At 44.3% G+C, this 18,404-nt stretch overlaps 1 protein-coding gene across 1 annotated transcript in view; it reads right to left on the reverse strand.

The window, feature by feature from the left end:
• Positions 1 to 10,344, reverse strand: part of LOC132353920 (zinc finger protein 480-like) — a 49,910-nt gene extending 39,566 nt beyond the window's left edge. The window contains exons 1-2 of the mRNA XM_059905410.1: positions 10,288 to 10,344; positions 3,333 to 3,419 (exon numbers count right to left, since the gene is read on the reverse strand). Of these exons, the coding sequence (XP_059761393.1) occupies positions 3,333 to 3,401 (69 nt within the window). The 5' untranslated portion in view covers positions 3,402 to 3,419; positions 10,288 to 10,344. The remainder of the gene's footprint in view (positions 1 to 3,332; positions 3,420 to 10,287) is intronic.
• Positions 10,345 to 18,404: the final 8,060 nt, after the last annotated feature.

The following is an 18,404-nucleotide window of genomic DNA, read 5'->3' on the forward strand; positions in this document are numbered from 1 at the left end:
ACAAAGAAATGTGAAGTGCTGTGGTTTTTCCAAAATCACAGTTCTTTGTTCAGCTGAGGAGTGAGGACATGATGGGTGGGTCTAGAAAAATATTTCACAAATTCATCCACTGCTTGCCTCCTTCTAAATGCATTGGGAACAGTGTAATACATATATCTAACACTCTTCCAAGAAGTAGTGAGTCAAAAGCAAGGGGCAGAAAACAGGAACTCAGATATTTTTTAAAAGTTTGCCATTGAGCTTTATACATAATTAAGCTCTGGAACAACCTCTGATGTTTCATGAAATGGACAGATCATCTGAAGAAAGGGTCAGTTTAAACTCATGGTGCTGCATCATGTCTGAGTCCAAGGGGCCTCCCAAGAGGCACACAGGGGAAAATGCATAACACGACAGGGCAGATCCCAAAGTCTAGAGGGAAGTTATCCTCACCCAGGGAGAGCAGGTTCCTGTAGGTCTCCAACATCACGTCTCTGTACAAGGCCCTCTGACCAGGGTCCACGCATTCCCACTCCTCCTGAGAGAAATCGATGACCACATCCTCGAAAGTCAACTGTTCCTGAAATGAAAACATTTCACGGGGTGGGGGGTGGGGGAGATTTGATAAATGAGGAGTTTGGGATTAACATATACACACTACTATATATAAAGCAGATAAACAAAAAGGACCTACTGAATCGCACAGGAACTATACTCAATATCTTGAAATAACCTATAATGGAAACGAATCTGAAAAAGAATATATATATAGCTGAATCACTTTGCTGTACACTTGAAACTAACACAACATCATAAATTAATTATACTTCAACTAAAAAAAATTTTTTTTAACCAAGTGGCCATGAGGATACTTCTTACCTTTATAAAAATGAAATGAGGAAGGTGTAAGGACTGATTCTGTTGATGTATATATTCTGAAAGATCCATGTTAAGGTATTTGGAGCAAATTATGTGTCTCTAATTTTAATTTCTTATGCTTTTCCATAACAGATTATGATATCCTCCAATTAATACAGATTTTTCATCTTTGTGGACAATTATAAAACACACAGAAACAAAATTCAAGAACGGGTTGTCTATGCAGGAGTGTTAGATATTATGTTCTAAACACTGACTGATATTCAATAGCCAGATGAGCTCCAGTATGTGTGCTGTCTTCAGACATGACGAAGTCCACCGTGGCTTTAGAGAAAGGTCAAAATCCTCAGTTATGATAATGATAACAACAGCAATGACTAAAAGTGTTTGAACACTTCCAATATGTAAACATTACTCTAAATAAGTACTTTACAGGTATGAATTGTTATCAACATAACAGGTCATTAGGAAAAGACCTGTTCCCATCTTACAGAGGAGAAAACTGTGTCAGAGACACTCTGAGGTCTCGGGTCAAGAAGCTAAGAAATGACACAGCAAGCACCTCCACCCAGAGGGTTCGGCTTTGGAACTGAAGCTAAAAAATAGAAGAGTTTAGTAATAGAGCATTAAAAGTACATTGACAGGGACTTCCCTGGTGGTCCAGTGGCTAAGACTCCACGCTCCCAATGAAGAAGGCCCAGGTTCCACCTCTGGTCAGGGAACTAGATCCCACATGCTGCAACTAAGAGTTTGCATGCTGCCACTAAAGATCCCGCATGCCACAACTAAAAACGATCCTGCATGCCGCAACTAAAGATCCCACAAGCCACAACAGAGATACGAAGATTGGAGATCCCGCATGCTGCAACCAAGACCCGGTGCAGCTAAATAAATAAATAAATATTTTTTAAATTGTTTAAAAAAAAGTGCACTGACAGAGGGTTCCCTGAGAAAACTTAAAAGAAGTTCAAGGTAAACAACATGGAATGGCATAAAAGGTCATTATATACGTGGGCCCACACAAACACACACACATACACAGAAAATGTTAGTAATCTTCCTACTATCTAAACCATTAACATGATAGTGTAGGAAAAACTCAAATATATACTGAAGATATAATTTCAACTACAAAAGATATATACTTCTGAAATCATGACGACTGATTGCAACTGATATCAAAAAAAATTTTTTTAAGGATTAAAAGGGAGTACTATGAACAATAATGCCCACACCTTACATAATCAATAAATAAGATACAGATAATTTCATAGAAACATAAACCTACCAAGTTGGAAACATTAAAAAATAAAAAATTTGAAGAGAATTATCACTAGAGAGATTCAAGTAGTAATCAGAAACCTCAAAGAAAAACTCAGGAAGAGATGTCTTTACTGCATAATTCTACCAAACATTTACAAAAGAATTACCACTAATGCTGCTAAAAATCTTACAAAGAGTTGAAAACACTGCCAAATTCATTCTATGCAGCCAGCATGACTGTGATACCAAACCAGAGCATCACATAAGAAGAAAGGAAAACTAGAAACCGATACCCCAATACAAAATCCTTAACAAAATACTAGCAAATTCAATAGCACATTAAAAAGATTTGACATCATGAACAAGTGGATTTTATTCCTATAAGGCAAGGATGACTCAAGATACAAAAATCAATTAATGGGGCTTCCCTGGTGGCGCAGTGGTTGAGAATCTGCCTGCCAATGCAGGGGACACGGGTTCGAGCCCTGGTCTGGGAAGATCCCACATGCCACGGAGCAACTAAGCCCGTGAGCCACAACTACCGAGCCTGCACTCTAGAGCCTGTGAACAACTACTGAGCCCATGCGTCACAACTACTGAAGCCTGCGCGCCTGGAGCCCGTGCTCCGCAGCAAGAGAAGCCACCGCAATGAGAAGCCCGTCGACACAACTAGAGAAAGCCCGCACGCAGCAACGAAGACCCAACGCAGCCAAAAATAAATAAATTTAAAAAACAAAAAAACATTTTGAAGCCAGTGCCTCACTCATTTAGCTTCAAATATATTATAAAAAGTCAGAGTAAATTTCTCTTCACTTGTCTCTTCCAGAATTTAGCAGGCATTTGTGCATATTAATACCTGACCTCCACGTGTAGCTTCTTTCATCCTGGTTTGTAGAGAGCTGACAAAGCATCCAGATAGGGGCCCCTAAGTAATCCCTGACGCCCAACAGCACTGACACCATGTCTGAATCTGTGGGTGTGAAGCCCTGCCCAGGACTACACCGAGTGGAGCCTCTTCACAAGTTCCAGGTCACTGGGTCATGGGGAAATGGGATCTAAGTGGAGATGACAGGCCCTGAGGGAAGGAACCGGGTGACTGTGACGGTACAGGTGTCAGGCAGGCTACTTCAGAGTCAGACAAGATCTGCGAGTCCAAAGAAGGGCATTTCAGGAAGGACAGACAGAAGAAACAACTGAGAATATGACTTTACCTGAGAAAGAGCCATTTCTGACTCCTGTTCTTTCCTCTCCCTCCTCTTCCAGGCTTCTTCCTCAGACATGAGTCTTTAGGGGTCTATCTTGAAAGTGGAAAACAGACTGTTTAATGCTTAGAATCAACACACCCCCTTCCTGAGTCACAGCCACACACACAGGGAAGACCTCAGCATGTGGAACAGACAGTCCCCTGCTGCCCACTGTCCCAGGAGGGGCTCAGGACAGTAAACTCCTACACAGAGTCTAACAGGTGAGTTTTCCCACCCTTTCCTTCAGATCAGGCTCCCCTCCTGGTGAGGCCCTCACGTACACAGCAGCAGTGGGCACCTCAGCTGGACCCGACAACCCCCTTCAGGTCACAGACCAGCCCTGATCCATCCCCATGCAGAGCAGAGCCCCTCAGCCTCAGCCCACAGACCCATATCTAGCAGGACATATTCCCTACTGAAAACATTCTGCAATCTTAAGCTTAATACTCTATAATTTCCCTTTCTGGACTCAAACAAACTTACAAACTCTCATGGGGTACAACACGGTCTCCAGAGAGCCCATAATGATCCCCTCATCCTGTTATACAATAACAGAAAACATTCCAAGCTCTAATAACTGATACCTGAGGGAAAAATACATGTGAAGATACCCAAGGGCCCACCAGAACCAAGTCACACTACTTTCATTTCCCGTGACCCAAACCAAACACTGTCATCTCCAGAAATGACTAATAAAAGAGAAATGTCTCCAAGGATGTACATGTCCCAGTGGGACCCCAACATCTTCCGAGGAAACACTACAGATTCTCTTTTGTATCTTTCAAAGTGCATCTGAAACTTTCCTCACTTGCAACCCGACACACTCAAAGGTACCAAAGGTAAGCCACAAAATGATCTCTGGGGTTTTCCCTATGTTACTCCACGGGGTGCACAACGATGCTTGCCCTACCAAAAGAGTCAACGAAAGTCAGACAGTGGAATGCATCTGTGGGGCATACTCTAGATCCAGCCCCTCAGGACCAGGGCACCCATCATCGTGCACCCACAGCTCCCTGTGGGCTCAGCTCAGACCTTGGTTCTACTACCATTGCGGGAAACTGTTTCTCTCGGCCTAATTCCATTTCCATCATTCTTTCTCAGGTGTGAGGTGAGTTTCCCAATTAAACCCATGCACGTAAACCTCAGTCTCAGCATCTATGTCCCAGGGAACCTGAGCCAAGACGCTATGGTACCCCACACCATTCCACGAAACCTGCAACTACCAAAAAACCCACTTCTAGGTTCTCCAGCCCGAACTTAGACATTCCTGTCCAACAGCGTCACACAGCCCTCGATCCCGTAACTACACTTGGGACAGGTGCATACACCATTCACTGGGCTCATCTTGATGCCCACACTGGCTGCCATATGGCTCCCGCGGCCCCCTACAGGCTCCCCTCCGCTTTCCCCATTTTTCTATCTCCCTGCCATGATGACTGAGCAAATGGGGCTAAAAGGCACAAGGGTCTCCTGGCACAAGCATGGCAACAGGAATGCACACGAGCTGCCACCCAAAGGACACGGAGTATTCCGTATGCAGATCACAAAAGCGCCCCCCCCATCAAAGTTTGCCCGCAGCTGGGGACATTCTGGAGTCCAGTTACAAAGGCATTTGAGTTCAGTGGGGAAGACTCAAAGGGAGAGGGTCCCCAGCTCTCACTGTCTCCTGTTCTTCCCACTCACAACTACTTGGAAGACATTTTAGCCCTTTTTGGGGGGGGGGCCTCCTTTATGCCCCCTTAGGTTCTGGATTTCTGCCCACCCTTAGCACAGTGAAATCACTACCGCTGACTCTGTGCAGATGACCTGCCGGAAGGCAAAGCTCCTGTCCGAGATGGTTCCTGGTCACTGGACGTGCCCAGCCTGGAACACTGGGGGCTATAGCGGACCAGTGACACGGCACACTAACCATGGGGACACCTCAGGACGCTGCATGAGGACACCAGATCTGGAAGGCTTTTTAGGCTTCCCTGTATCTTTTTTGCTTTTATTTTTGTAATTAAGAAGCCACATGAGGTAAGCATCAATTAGACCTCAAATGTCCAGAGCAAATATGGGAACCATCCGCATCACCTACCCAGTTCCCTTGGTCTCCCCTGAGGATTGTTCAAACCAACCCACAGTCTTAGCTTCTAAACACATCCTCAGAGTGAGATTCTGCAGGCATCCTGGGAAGAAGATGAATACTGTAAACCCTTCAATGAAGGGAAAACGGGAAAGACTCTAATCAATGGAGAAGGGCATTTCTTTTGACAGTGATGGATATGGAGGCAATAAAACCTTGTGAATGTGACAGAGATTTTCGGGAGGGGCTGGGGAGACCTCCCTGAGCCTAGACCTGAAGAAGGACAGAGGGCCTGAGCCATGGTGACTTAAAGACAAAAGGTAAGAACAGGAACTAAGATGTGAAACAGAAAACGTGTTGGTTTTGGGGAAGAGAGAAAAGGTGAATGTGACCGGGGCAGAGTGAACCATGAGAAAGGGTCAGCGCCCAGGATGAGGCTGGAGACACCGGCAGGGCCCTGAGGATGACACGGGGCTGAGTAGCCACAGTGAGGAGTCAGGATTTTGTCCTGAGGGCAAATAAGAGCCAGTGGAGGTATGAGTACCAGGACCCATATAAACTCTCCTTAAATTACACTTAATGCAGAGAAATACATCTGACTATGGTCACTTTTACTCTGAGCCTATATTCTTGTCTCCATTCAAGCGTTCTGGTTTTTGATTTTCATTCTGGGAACACAGGGACACATTTAAAATTCTAAAGACAACAGGACACTCTCCAAGAAGAACTGCCACACACAGACACACACCCAATCTGACCAATCACTTCATGGGTCACTGTTGCTCACGCTCAGAATTTCTGGTCTATTCTCTCATCTCCATTTTACCAGTGGGCTCCCCGAGGGCCAGAGGGGAGATATTTCTGAGAAGGTCTGAATTCAGTGAAGAGAACCATGTGGAACTGAATTCTGAAAAGCTCCCTGAAGGGCCAGTGGGCAGTCTGTCCTTACCATCCATCCCGCTTAAAACATAGGGACAGGGACATCCCTGGTGGTCCAGTGGTCGAGAGTCTGCCTTCCAATGCAGGGGACGTGGGTTCGACCCCTAGTCCGGGAATTAGGATCCCACATGCCATGGGGCAACGAAGCCTGTGCGCGCCACAACTACTGAGCCTGTGCACACTAGAGCCAGCGTGCCGCAAGGAAGAGCCTGCATCCCGCAACTAAGACCTAACACAGCCACATAAGTAAATAAATATTTTTTAAAAAAACAAAAAACAAAGACCCAGGGAAGGTCTTTCATGTTCCTGAGCAGAGGAAACTTTTCTTTCAAGGTCTGCTCACACTGATATCAAGCATTTAATTCTTCTTTTTCAGAAAATCAAAGAAAAATATTTTAAAAACACAGAATTGCAAAACCATAGCTGCTGGTGGGGAAGAAGTCTGAAGGGGGTTAGCTTAGAAATAAGCTGTGAGGGGGCCTCCCTGGTGGCACAGTGGTTGAGAATCCACCTGCCAATGCAGGGGACAAGGGTTCGAGCCCTGGTCCGGGAAGATCCCACATGCCGCGGAGCAACTAAGCCCATGCGCCACAACTACTGAGCCTGCACTCTAGAGCCCGCAAGCCACAACTACTGAAGCCCGTGTGCCACAACTACTGAAGCCTGCACACCTAGAGCCCGTGCTCCACACACAACAAGAGAAGCCACCGCAATGAGAAGCCCGCCCACTGCAGCAAAGAGTAGCCCTCGCTCACTGCAACTAGAGAAAGTCCGTGCACAGCAATGAAGACCCAATGCAGCCAAAAATAAATAAATAAAATGAAAAAAAATTTTTTAAAAAGAATGTTTAAAAAAAATTATTAAATAAAAAAAGAAAGAAATCAGCTGTGAGCAAACTTCTTCATCATGAATAGAGGGGCTCTGTTGGAAGGTTTCACATCAATCCAGCCCATCCTTCCTCACTTGCAGAGAACAGTCAACAGGGCCCTGAGAGAAACATCTTTTTTTAAAATAATTAATTAATCAATTTTATTTTTGGCTGTGTTTGGCCTTCGTTGCTGCCCGCAGGCTTTCTCTAGTTGCAGCAAGCGGGGGCTACTCTTCATTGCGGTGAGAGCGCTTCTCGCTGCAGTGGCTTCTTGTTGCAGAGCACGGGCTCTAGGCACGCAGGCTTCAGTAGTTGTGGCACACGGGCTCAGTAGTTGTGGCTCTAGAGCGCAGGCTCAGTAGTTGTGGCGCATGGACTTAGTTGCTCCACGGCATGTGGGATCTTCCCAGACCAGGGCTCGAATCCGTGACCCCTGCATTGGCAGGTAGATTCTTAACCATCGCACCACCAGGGAAGTCCCAAGGGAAACATCTTTATGTCACCTCACAGCTCACAATTTTAATAGATCACACAAAAAGGAAGAAAACGGAATATGAGACTAACTGGTTAAATTAGGCTTTGGCTGTTAATATACACAGTCATTGATATCTTTACCAAGTACTCATCAAAATAGCCTAAAATTATTTATTAGTTACCAAGGAACTTTTCCCATATAGAAGATAAAGAGGAGAAAGCAGGCAGGCCTCAAAGGAACCTGAAACACATTTTTAAAAGAAATAATTTGTAAATTTTTTTTCATTTAAAAAGCTGGTGTCGGGCTTCCCTGGTGGCGCAGTGGTTGGGAATCTGCCTCCCAATGCAGGGGACACGGGTTCAATTCCTGGTCCAGAAAGATCCCACATGCGGCGGCACAACTAAGCCCGTGCACCACAACTACTGAGCCTGTGCTCTAGAGCCCACGAGCCACAAATACTGAGCCCACGTGCCACAACTACTGAAGCCCACGCGCCTAGAGCCGGTGCTCCACAACAAGAGAAGCCACCACGATGAGAAGCCCGCGCACCGCAGCGAAGAGTAGCCCCCGCTCGCTGCAACCAGAGAAAAGCCCGCGCACAGCAACGAAGACCCAATACAGACAAAAACAATAAATAAAATAATCTAAAAAATAATAAAATAAAAATAAAAATGCTGGTGCTAAAGTTTTTAAAAATTGAGACTATAAGGTTAGAAAAGAATGATATGAGTTGATTATAGAAGACCAAAAATTATTCCAGAAAGAAATACTTATTTATAGGAAAGGAGAAATTGAATGAACTAAGATTTATTACAACTTACAAAAAAAATTATACAGAATAAAGAAAAACTAAATGCATTACACACAAAAAATACTTTAAATAAATGTTCCTCTAACAAGGCACCATGTAGTGACAGAGTCAGTCATTTCTTGCCCCAGGTGTCCTCTCCCCTGACCCCTAATCCACGCCAGGAAAAGGGAAGGGGGTGACCCACAACTAAGGGAATCAAGTCACTGCCCCCTGGCTGAATAGGGATTGCAAACGGAAGTTATCTTCTCATATAAAGAATTACAAAATGCATAAGCCTGTAGACAGCAGTTTTGCAATTCTCATCCTCATTTGTGTAACTTAAACAAATTTTAAATGTACTATATTCTAAAGCCACAAATCATATATCACGACATCATCCATATCCAAACAACTCACCAGCCATCTGCGTCCAGCTCCCACCACCTACCTGCACTACTACGTGTTACCATTTCATTCCGTTTATCTGCCTCCCTATTTCTTTCTCTGCCTACGTCTTTTTGCTCCCCTCCGCTCTCCTGCCGTTCCTGCCCTCGTCTCTATTTCCTCCCTTACACCTGCCCTGCCCCACTCTGCACCCTGTTCCCCCTTGTTCCTCTTTCTCGCCCGCCTCCGCTCCCTCTCTACCCTCTGGGTTACACCTCTTCTAGTGCCCTTAACTTCCGCTCCTCCCCACTCCCCGGCACTGCAGTTGGCGACGCTTCCTTCCTGCTGTCTTCCTCTGCTCTTCGTGTCCCCCTCTGTCCTCTTTCTCTCCCAGCGCCTGGTGCTCTGAAAGCCTCGGTTCCACCTTTTCTCCTCTCCCGGACTCACCGTGCGGAGTGCCTCACCACTGCTGCCCTCCCTCCTCCCGCTGATCCAGGGCTCTCGCCGTGCTGCTCACCCGGAGATCCGCCTTTCTTTATTTACTTCTCTATTTTATTCGCCCGCTACTTTCAAGGCTAAATCTGTTTCATTTCACTTTCTCTTTGCAAGTCCCTCAGCCGCAGTCTAAGTTCCCATTGGTTCTCCCTCATTCTTTTCTCCCTCTCAGTTTTTCTATCCCTCTCTCGGTCGCTCTGTCTCTGCTTCTCCTGATTCCCCTTCGCCCCCATATTTAGAAAGATGGGGAGTGAATAAGATGCCCGCCTACCGCAAGAGACCATTTTCCACCTGAGTTGAACTTGGGACGGAAGAACCATGGGCGTCCACAAGGCTGGCCCAGGTCACGTCCCCCTACGCGGGGTGAGGGGAAGGGCTGACCAGGAAGGGGAGGCCAGAGAAGCAGAAGGACCGGTCTGAGGAGGAGGCGAGGACAGAGGGGCTGGGAGGGAGGGAGGGGGTCTCAGGAGAGGAGCGGGCTCTGCAGAACCCCAGGACCGGGGAGAGGACGCGGCCTGTCCGGGAGCGGGGCGGCCGGCGCTGCCCTCCAGGGGCCGAGAGGGCGAGGCTGGGGGTGGGGCGGAGGGCGAATCCACCCCGCGGTCAAGGACTTTACAAGGGGAGGCCGAGACAGTTAACAGGTTTTAAGCAGCGAAGTGTTCCGAAAGGTGGTGTCTACCTGGACGGAAGGTATTAAAAACCAAGGGCAAGGACCATCCTCAGAGAAATCTATAACCCGAAGAGAAAAGATCCCCGAAAAGATTCAGACCGGCTAGATCTGAATTTACCTGGAGTAAATTCAGGGGCGGGTGTGGGGATTTTAGGTCCGTAGTCACTCACAAGACCCTGAGGAGGGAGTAAGAGAGGCCCGCAGCGCAACTTTTCAGCAGAAAGGAAAAAACTCACTGTTTGTCGTAAGACCTTCACGCCCTACTCTCCACTTCCAGGTCCTATGGAAACTACTACTGCCGGATTAGAAGCAGGGCTTCCGGGGGGCGGGGCCTGGGCAGAGCACTTCCGGCGAGGGGCGGGGCGAGGAGAGTGCCCAGGTCGGCCCCAGGCAGAGGAAGGAGGGGCAGAGGGAGGAGGGGCAGGGGGCGGGCACTGGAAGGTGCTTACCGGTAAGCTCATGGGCTTCCTTTAAGTTACTGTCTGTAACAGTTTTTTTTTGTTTTATTTTGCTTTGATAGGTAAGAAGTGGATTTATTTAGAGAGAAACATACTCCACAGACAGAAGGTGGGCCCTCTCAGCAGGTGAGAGCAGCCTGGAAACATGGCGTGGTTAGTTTTTATGGGCTGGGTAATTACATAGGCTAATGCGTGGGAGGATTATTCCAACTCTTTCCAGAAGGGGCGGGGATTTCCAGGAATTGGGCCACCGCCCACTTTTTGATCTTGGATGATTTGCCTCAGAACTGTCACTTAGCTTGCTGTTCTGTTACAATGAGCATATACCGAGGCTCAAGGTCTAGTGGAAGTCGACTCGCTGCCATCTTGGACCTATTTGGTTCTAATCATTTTACGTTGTGTCCTTGGGCTATGTCATTCTTTTAAAGTTTGTGCCCTGCCCCCTTCCCTCCTGTTTCATTCCCCCCTCAGGGGTTCTACTCCCATATTCTTATGGGAAGAAGAGGGCAGATGGTCAGTCTTCTGTAACTACTTCAAGGCCGAGTAGGGGCGTCGACCCTGACAGTCAGGGAGTAAAAATCTCTGGATGCCTGATCTAGGCGCCCCAGGGAGCAGGACAGCTCCCTGTTTTAAGTCAGCATGGGCAGGAATCCTTGCATAGCCATCATCTTGGTGTGACTGTTACTACAACTTGCATGTTGTTGAAGCACTTTTTGTAACAGCATCAGAGTACAAAAATATCTATAAATGACAAAAGACTTAAAAGGCATGGTAAAATATCTGATTACAGTGTAATCGATAAAGAAACTTGGTTACAATAACGTACCAAATAATCCTAGTTAAATGTTTCTCTTTAAGTTACCTCAGGGGCCCCTGAGTTAGCCGGAAATCAAAAGAAATTTAATTAAAATTTGATATTGGGGAAGTTTGTCAAAAAGTTTTCAAACACTTGGTCAAGAAAGATCATAGGTCACTGTGAGACAATACTTATTTCTTAACCAACGTTACAAAAGAGCTCAAAAGAAAATACAGATCACTTAAAGGCAAAGAAACTCATACTATCTGATATTAAAAGCAGCATTTCAAGAAAACTTTGGAGGGAGAAACCAAATCCAGTCTTCTCCCAGCCCACTCCCAACAAAATCCATTTACCCAACTAAATTTAGTCCAGTCTTAGAAAATCCTTATCATGCACAACTCTTTTTTCAGTATTTTTTTTTCTCATTCCTCCCACCTTCTTTTACTGAAAACATACATGTTACTTTCCTTAAAAGTTTTTTTTTTTTTCACATCGAGTTACTTTTTTGGTTGACAAATTTATAACAGAAGAATAAGGTCTTATTTGACCTCTAGTAAACCTAGGTACAACAGAAGTATTATACTTAACATTGATGACTTTAAAGACATGTCTATATTAATCAAACCAACAAGCTTAAGCCACCTTCAATACCAGAAATCAGTTTAGTACTGAATATTTTCCAGATGACATGCACCTGAAATTCATTCTGGCCAGATTATTTTTTATTTCTGAGTATTTATACAAGCCCTTAATTTTTTTAAAAGCCAATTAAGTAGAGCTCTTTTACGAATTGATTTTTGGCAATACCATGCACCTACAACACACATATACATACATATGAACATACAACAGTCTAACAGTTTTAAGGAAAACTTACAGTTGTGTGGGCCAGTTACCTTGGAAACTAAGATGTTTCCTCTTAAGATGAAAATGGTTTAAGTAAGGGAATTCCCTGACGGTCCAGTGGTTAGGACTCGGGAATCTCACTGCCGAGCGCCCGGGGTCAATCCCTGGTCTGGGAACTAAGATCCTGCAAGCTATGCGGAGTGCCCCCCCCCCCAAAAAAATAAACAACAACAACTAAAAAAAGCATTCAGTGATTTTTTTTCCCAACAGGTTGTTGTCAATGTCCTGCTAGTGAGACTGAAGCAATTCAGGGTTTTGGGAAGTTTAGTCTCTGAGAGGGGTTGAAATGGGACATTGGTTACATCCGGGAGCATTGGTTGCAAGAATTAATTTAAGCAACTACGAGAAACAAGAACTGGGCTTGTCTCTGTTTTACAAACGAAAATAACCAATAAAATTCTCCCTGCGTAGAATTGATGTTGGGTGACCTTGGCCTGCAGCGGCTTGAAGCCAGGTTTCGGTTCCCGGCCAGAGATTGAGGTCGGGTCGCAGCAGTAAGAGAACCGAATCCTAGCCACTAGACCAGTTGTCAGTGACAAGGCCCTGGCCCTTCAGCTTTGCAGAAAAGAATTCCCAGAAAGACGGAAAGTAGTGAAACCGGTAAAGTGTTTATTAGGAGGAAAAGAGCACAGTATGTGTGGATAGACACGGGCAGACTCAAGAGAGAGAGTCGCGCCCTCGTGGTAGTTTAAGTCACTTACATGGGGAAGTTGTACCGGGTTTCCTTTGGCCAATCATTTTGATTTGGCTCGTTCTGTGTCGTATTTGGTGTATCTCAGCATCCTCCCATGTGCGCATGTGCATCTGTCAGCCAAGATGGATTCCACCGAACAGGCCTATTGGGAGGCTTTTTTGCTCCGAGGCATGTGGGATCTTCCCAGACCAGGGCTCGAACCCGTGTCCCCTTCACTGGCAGGCGGATTCTTAACCACTGCGCCACCAGAGAAGTCTTGCAACATTTTCTAATGTCGTGTGGTCCTCTTGGATCAAATGTCCAAAACCTTTTGATATTTTTGACAAAATTCCCAAAAATCAGGATCTGAATGAAGACTTTTGACATTGAAAAAACTCGGGGCTCTTTTAGAGGTCCCCTGAAATATCTTGAAGGATTTGTTCTTTACCTGGTAAAATGTCAAACGAATAAGGCTTTTAATATGTTAAATTTCAGGGAAGCTTTGTCAAATAAAAAAAGAAAAACGAAATCTTTTAACCTTATATTTATATAGGAATATATTAACAGAAGTGTTCCAAAATTGTATGAAATTCCTGAAATTCTAAGATGCCCTGATATAATGTTATCAGTCCTAATTTAACAATTTATGTCACAGAAATAAGCAGATCTGTTTGTTAATCCCATTATAATGATCTCTCATTAGGTCTTTAATAATAAACATTTTCAGGAGGGAGGGACAAATTGGGAGATTGGGATTCACGTATACACATTCCTGTACACAAAATAGATAACTAATAAGAACCTGCTGTATAGCACAGGGAACTCTACTCAATACTCTGTAATGGCCTATACGGGAAAAGAATCTAAAAAAAAAAAATAAGGTGGATATATGTATATGTGTAACTGATTCACTTTTCTGTACACCTGAAATGAGCCCATTTTGTAAATTAAGTATACTCCAATAAAAATTAAAAATAATAAACATTTTCAAGACTTTTTGTAATTTATAGACAGCTGTTGCTTTACCCTGATGCTTTTGCAAATGTGTTTCCTCTTCAGAGAAATTCAATGAAATGATTCTGACGGGCACTCGGAAATACAGTTCTTGTAACTTTAAGATCATAACAATGAAGTGGGTTCATTAGGAGTCTGTTTTCTTTGTAACATGATACCTGGTGCAACTACCTCCTATTTCATTTGATCCAGGACTGATAAAGTAAAACTTAAATCAGTATTTTAAAGACCTAAAAATAATAATGCTCTGTAGAGCACTGTTTTCTTAATACATTCCCAGGAGATGAAAACAAATATCACACTCTACAGCCCTAAGATGTGTACTGGAAAAGACACTTCCAGATGTACTCTCTGCAGGCTCACTGGAAGGGACTCTATCTGGTACTGTTGACTAAACTTTGTAATTCCAAACTCCAGGGAGTACACTTCTGGATCCACATGGTGCACCTAAAGAAGGCAGTCAACCCCAGCTGGACCTCCACACCATCTGACAACCTGAAGATAAAGCTCACGAAAATCAGAAGCAGATGATGTCTGAGGCTGATGGCTTTCCCAAGCTATCAAGACCAGGCTTGTATAACTTCCTTTCAATACAATCTCTTAGCTTGTTTTCTCCTTCCCTTCCAGAGAAGGACAATGCCTTCGTCCATATTCCCCAATCAGTTGTAAAATGGGAAGCCTGTCTGATTGCTAGATTTGCCATCAGAAATCTCAGTCCATCCAAGGAGGAACGACCCTTTGGTTCACCCTATATGTCACTGGGGTTCCAGATGCTGTTTTCTGTCCAAAGTGTTCCACTGGCCCATTTTATGGAGCTAGGGTGCTCAGCCTATCTGAACTCTTCCTAGCTTCAATTTGATACAGCCCTGGGACAGGAAAACAAGACCTTTTGAATATTTTCATGAAAAGTTTTGTCGAACTGCCAGTGCAAGTCAGGTCATCTAAAAACTTAATGAGGTATCTATATATCTAGGTAACCTCTGTGTGTAATAAGAACACAATATCTGAGCCTTGGTTCAGTAGCGCTAATGCCTCTATACAATTGAATGAATCCATAGATACTATCACTTATGTGGGGGACCTAGAGGTTACACCTTCATGGGTGTAAGTTTCGTGAATGACTTCTATGCCTGGGCAATTCATTGCCTTGATACCTGGAGAATACAAGGACACAGTGCTAGCTGTGTTCACTATCCTAATCACTTTATTATTTTTTTAATTTAAAAAATTATTTATTTATTTATTTTGGCTGCACCGGGACTTGGTTGCGGCACGCGGGATCTTAGTTGTGGCATGCGGGATCTTAGTTGTAGCACGCGTGCGGGATCTAGTTCCCCAACCAGGGATCGAACCCGGGCCCCCTGCATTGGGAGCTTGGAGTCTTGACCACTGGACCGCCAGGGAAGTCCCACAAAATGTATATTCTTCAATGTTTAAGGACACCTCATACTATATCCTTGTGATTTTCATATTTTTTAATCGTTATTAGTTTGTATCTGTTTCATAATGATATCACAGGGAGACCTATGTCAAAATCTTCCTGTGACTTAGGAAATTTCCTTTTTTTCTTGTGAATATGTTCATTTTGGCTGCCTTGATAATTATATAAGCAACAAAACTCCCCATTAAAAATTGGATTCGTGACAGCCTTATAATCAGATTCTCCTCTATTGTTCTGTGTTTAATGAAGTGTTCCACCACTGACTCATTTCCCTGCTTGGAATCATGGAAGTCCACACTGAAACGTCTTTTTTGCCAACATGGCTAGTTTGAAATTTTCCATAATACAGAGTTATCTTTCTAATAAACATCCCAAAATTTATTCCAGTCACTGAAACTTTTAAAAATGTTATGTTTTCATATGTATGCTACACCAGGACATTCTACTCATTTTGACTGAAAATATTTTAAATATGCTAATATCCCTATGTAAACAGCATGTTTCAATTGATTGCCATTTCTCTATGGATGAAATATTCCACCTGTAGGAATGTAGAAAAACATACTTTGTAGTAAATGTTTAATGACAGATATTGCCATAAAAATATTGAGGTAGAAATGAAGTTATTGCATAGTTGATAATCTAGTTTTACTTTCTTTAGGGTTCATATTAAAGAGAACATGGACCTCCCCACTAAATGCCCTTAGAAATATGGCAAAGTTCCTTTCATTCCTTAGATGAAAATAAATCCCAGTGTCTTCTGAATACTATATATTTTACAGGCTCATAAGAGAACTTTCAGCAATAGAACACAAACAGCTAAAATACATTACAGTTTAAAAATCAAAGGTAAATTTCTAATTACTCTCATAATGAATATAGTGAATTTGAAATTGCATTATATTTAGTTATTATCGTTGACTTAAGTATATTATGATGTAAACAAGTTTTTCTCAAAGCTATTTGAAGGTAATTCAGCACAAGTGTGGAATAGGATAAGCATTTTACAAAATAAGGCAGTTCTCATCAAAAGAAAAAAATTTTTCTCTTATTGCCCTTCCTCCTTTTATTTTATCTATATGAAATGATGGATGCTAATTAAACATATTGTGGTAATCATTTCACAATATAGGGAAGTCAGACTATTTTGCTTTACACCTTAAACATATAGTGATGTATGTAATTGTATAAAGAGTTGTTTATACAACTCACTGTGTAAAGACTTGGTTTTAAAACGGCAAATATTTAAAACACGTTAGCAAAAAGAAAGAACAATACAATTTATAACAATTTTGGAAACGTTTTGCTCTTTTTGAAGCAACGGTTACTGACCTAAATTATCACTTGCCTTAGTCCTTCAGTCTCAGACCCTACGTCTGGTCCCTGAGTATCTGGAACTGAGCAGATTGTTGAATTTGGCCTTTGGAGTGAAAGGGGAATAGAAACGGAGAAGCTATTCTGCAGGGTGTCAGTATGAAATAGCCCATTCGACCCAGGGAGAGTTTTGTATTTCTCATTCTAGTGTGTAATACAGAGACAAGTTCAGTTCTTATTTCCTTAAACTGCTAAAATTAATTCTAATTGCACAAAATGTTCCTGGAGCCAACCACTGCCCCATGCCCACCAGTCTAGGAGACCCACATTTCCAGAAACCTGAATAACTTTGGCCTTGCAGGACATGAGAGCAACCTGCTGTTAGAAACAGCTTTTATTTAAACCGTGTTCAACTTCTTTATAGGAAACATCTTAGTTTCCGACATAACTGGCCCCCACAATCGTAAGCTTTTTTTTTTTTTTTTAATTTATTTATTTTTATTTATTTATGGCTGTGTTGGGTCTTCGTTTCTGTGCGAGGGCTTTCTCTAGTTGTGGCAAGCGGGGGCCACTCTTCATCGCGGTGCGCGGGCCTCTCACCATCGCGGCCGCTCGTTGCGGAGCACAGGCTCCAGACGCGCAGGCTCAGTAATTGTGGCTCACGGGCCCAGTTGCTCCGCGGCATGTGGGATCTTCCCAGACCAGGGCTCGAACCCGTGTCCCCTGCATTAGCAGGCAGATTCTCAACCACTGCGCCACCAGGGAAGCCCCCAATGGTAAGCTTTAACTTACAATTTTTACAGGCTGCAACTTGAAACAAGCCCGTCAAATACAGGGAAGCACCTTCCGGGCCCGCCCCCTTCCCCGCCCTCCCGCGTTCCCTTCCCGGACCGGCTTCCCCTCACCGCCCCCCAAACCCGGCCGTAGCTCTCCGTCCAGGCCCCGCCCCGGCCGGTCGGCCTCTTCACCAGGCACGTGCGCGTTTCTCTACGGCCCCGGAAATGGAATTCTTGGAACGAAGTAGCAATGCAGAGCGTTTGTCTTTGCTAGTTGAAATCAGTGCTTCACGGTCCTTTTACTCCATCCTCAGGGTTTTGGAATCACTGCGGTCTTTTAATTCCCACTCCCGCCCCTCCTCCCCACGTAAATCCAGACGTCATTGTTACAGATCGCGGACCTTTTCCCTTTGGGTTTCAAATTTCTCCGAGGCCAGTACCGAAGCCCTTGCCTTTTCTGCCTTCGGTCCACGTAGAAACCGCCTTTCGGGACATTTTCCTGCTTGAAACCCTTTAGTACCTCCGCATTTGGCAAAACTGGTTCTATGGCCTTGCCTTTAGGTGAGGGGAGTGAGAAACTAGCGGAATACACGGCTATGCGTGAGAAGCTAGTATAGTGAGGAAGGTCAGTAGACTGGAATGGTCTCCATCATACATAACGAGCAAAGTATAAATATGATATCTATATAGCACTTTTTGTTGTAAAAAATACGCCTAAGGTATCTTATTTATTTTTGGCTGCATTGGGTCTTCGTTGCTGCTCGTGGGCTTTCTCTAGTTGCGGTGAGCGGGGGCTACTCTTCCCTGCGGTGCGCGGGCTTCTGATTGCAGTGGCTTCTCTTGTGGAGCACGGGCTCTAGGCACGCGGGCTCAGTAGTTGTGGCTCGCGGGCTCTAGAGCGCAGGCTCAGCAGTTGTGGTGCATGGGCTTAGTTGCTCCGCAGCATGTGGCATCTTCCCAGACCAGGGCTCG

This window comes from Balaenoptera ricei, chromosome 19 (assembly GCF_028023285.1).
Source record: "Balaenoptera ricei isolate mBalRic1 chromosome 19, mBalRic1.hap2, whole genome shotgun sequence".
NCBI lineage: Eukaryota > Metazoa > Chordata > Mammalia > Artiodactyla > Balaenopteridae > Balaenoptera > Balaenoptera ricei.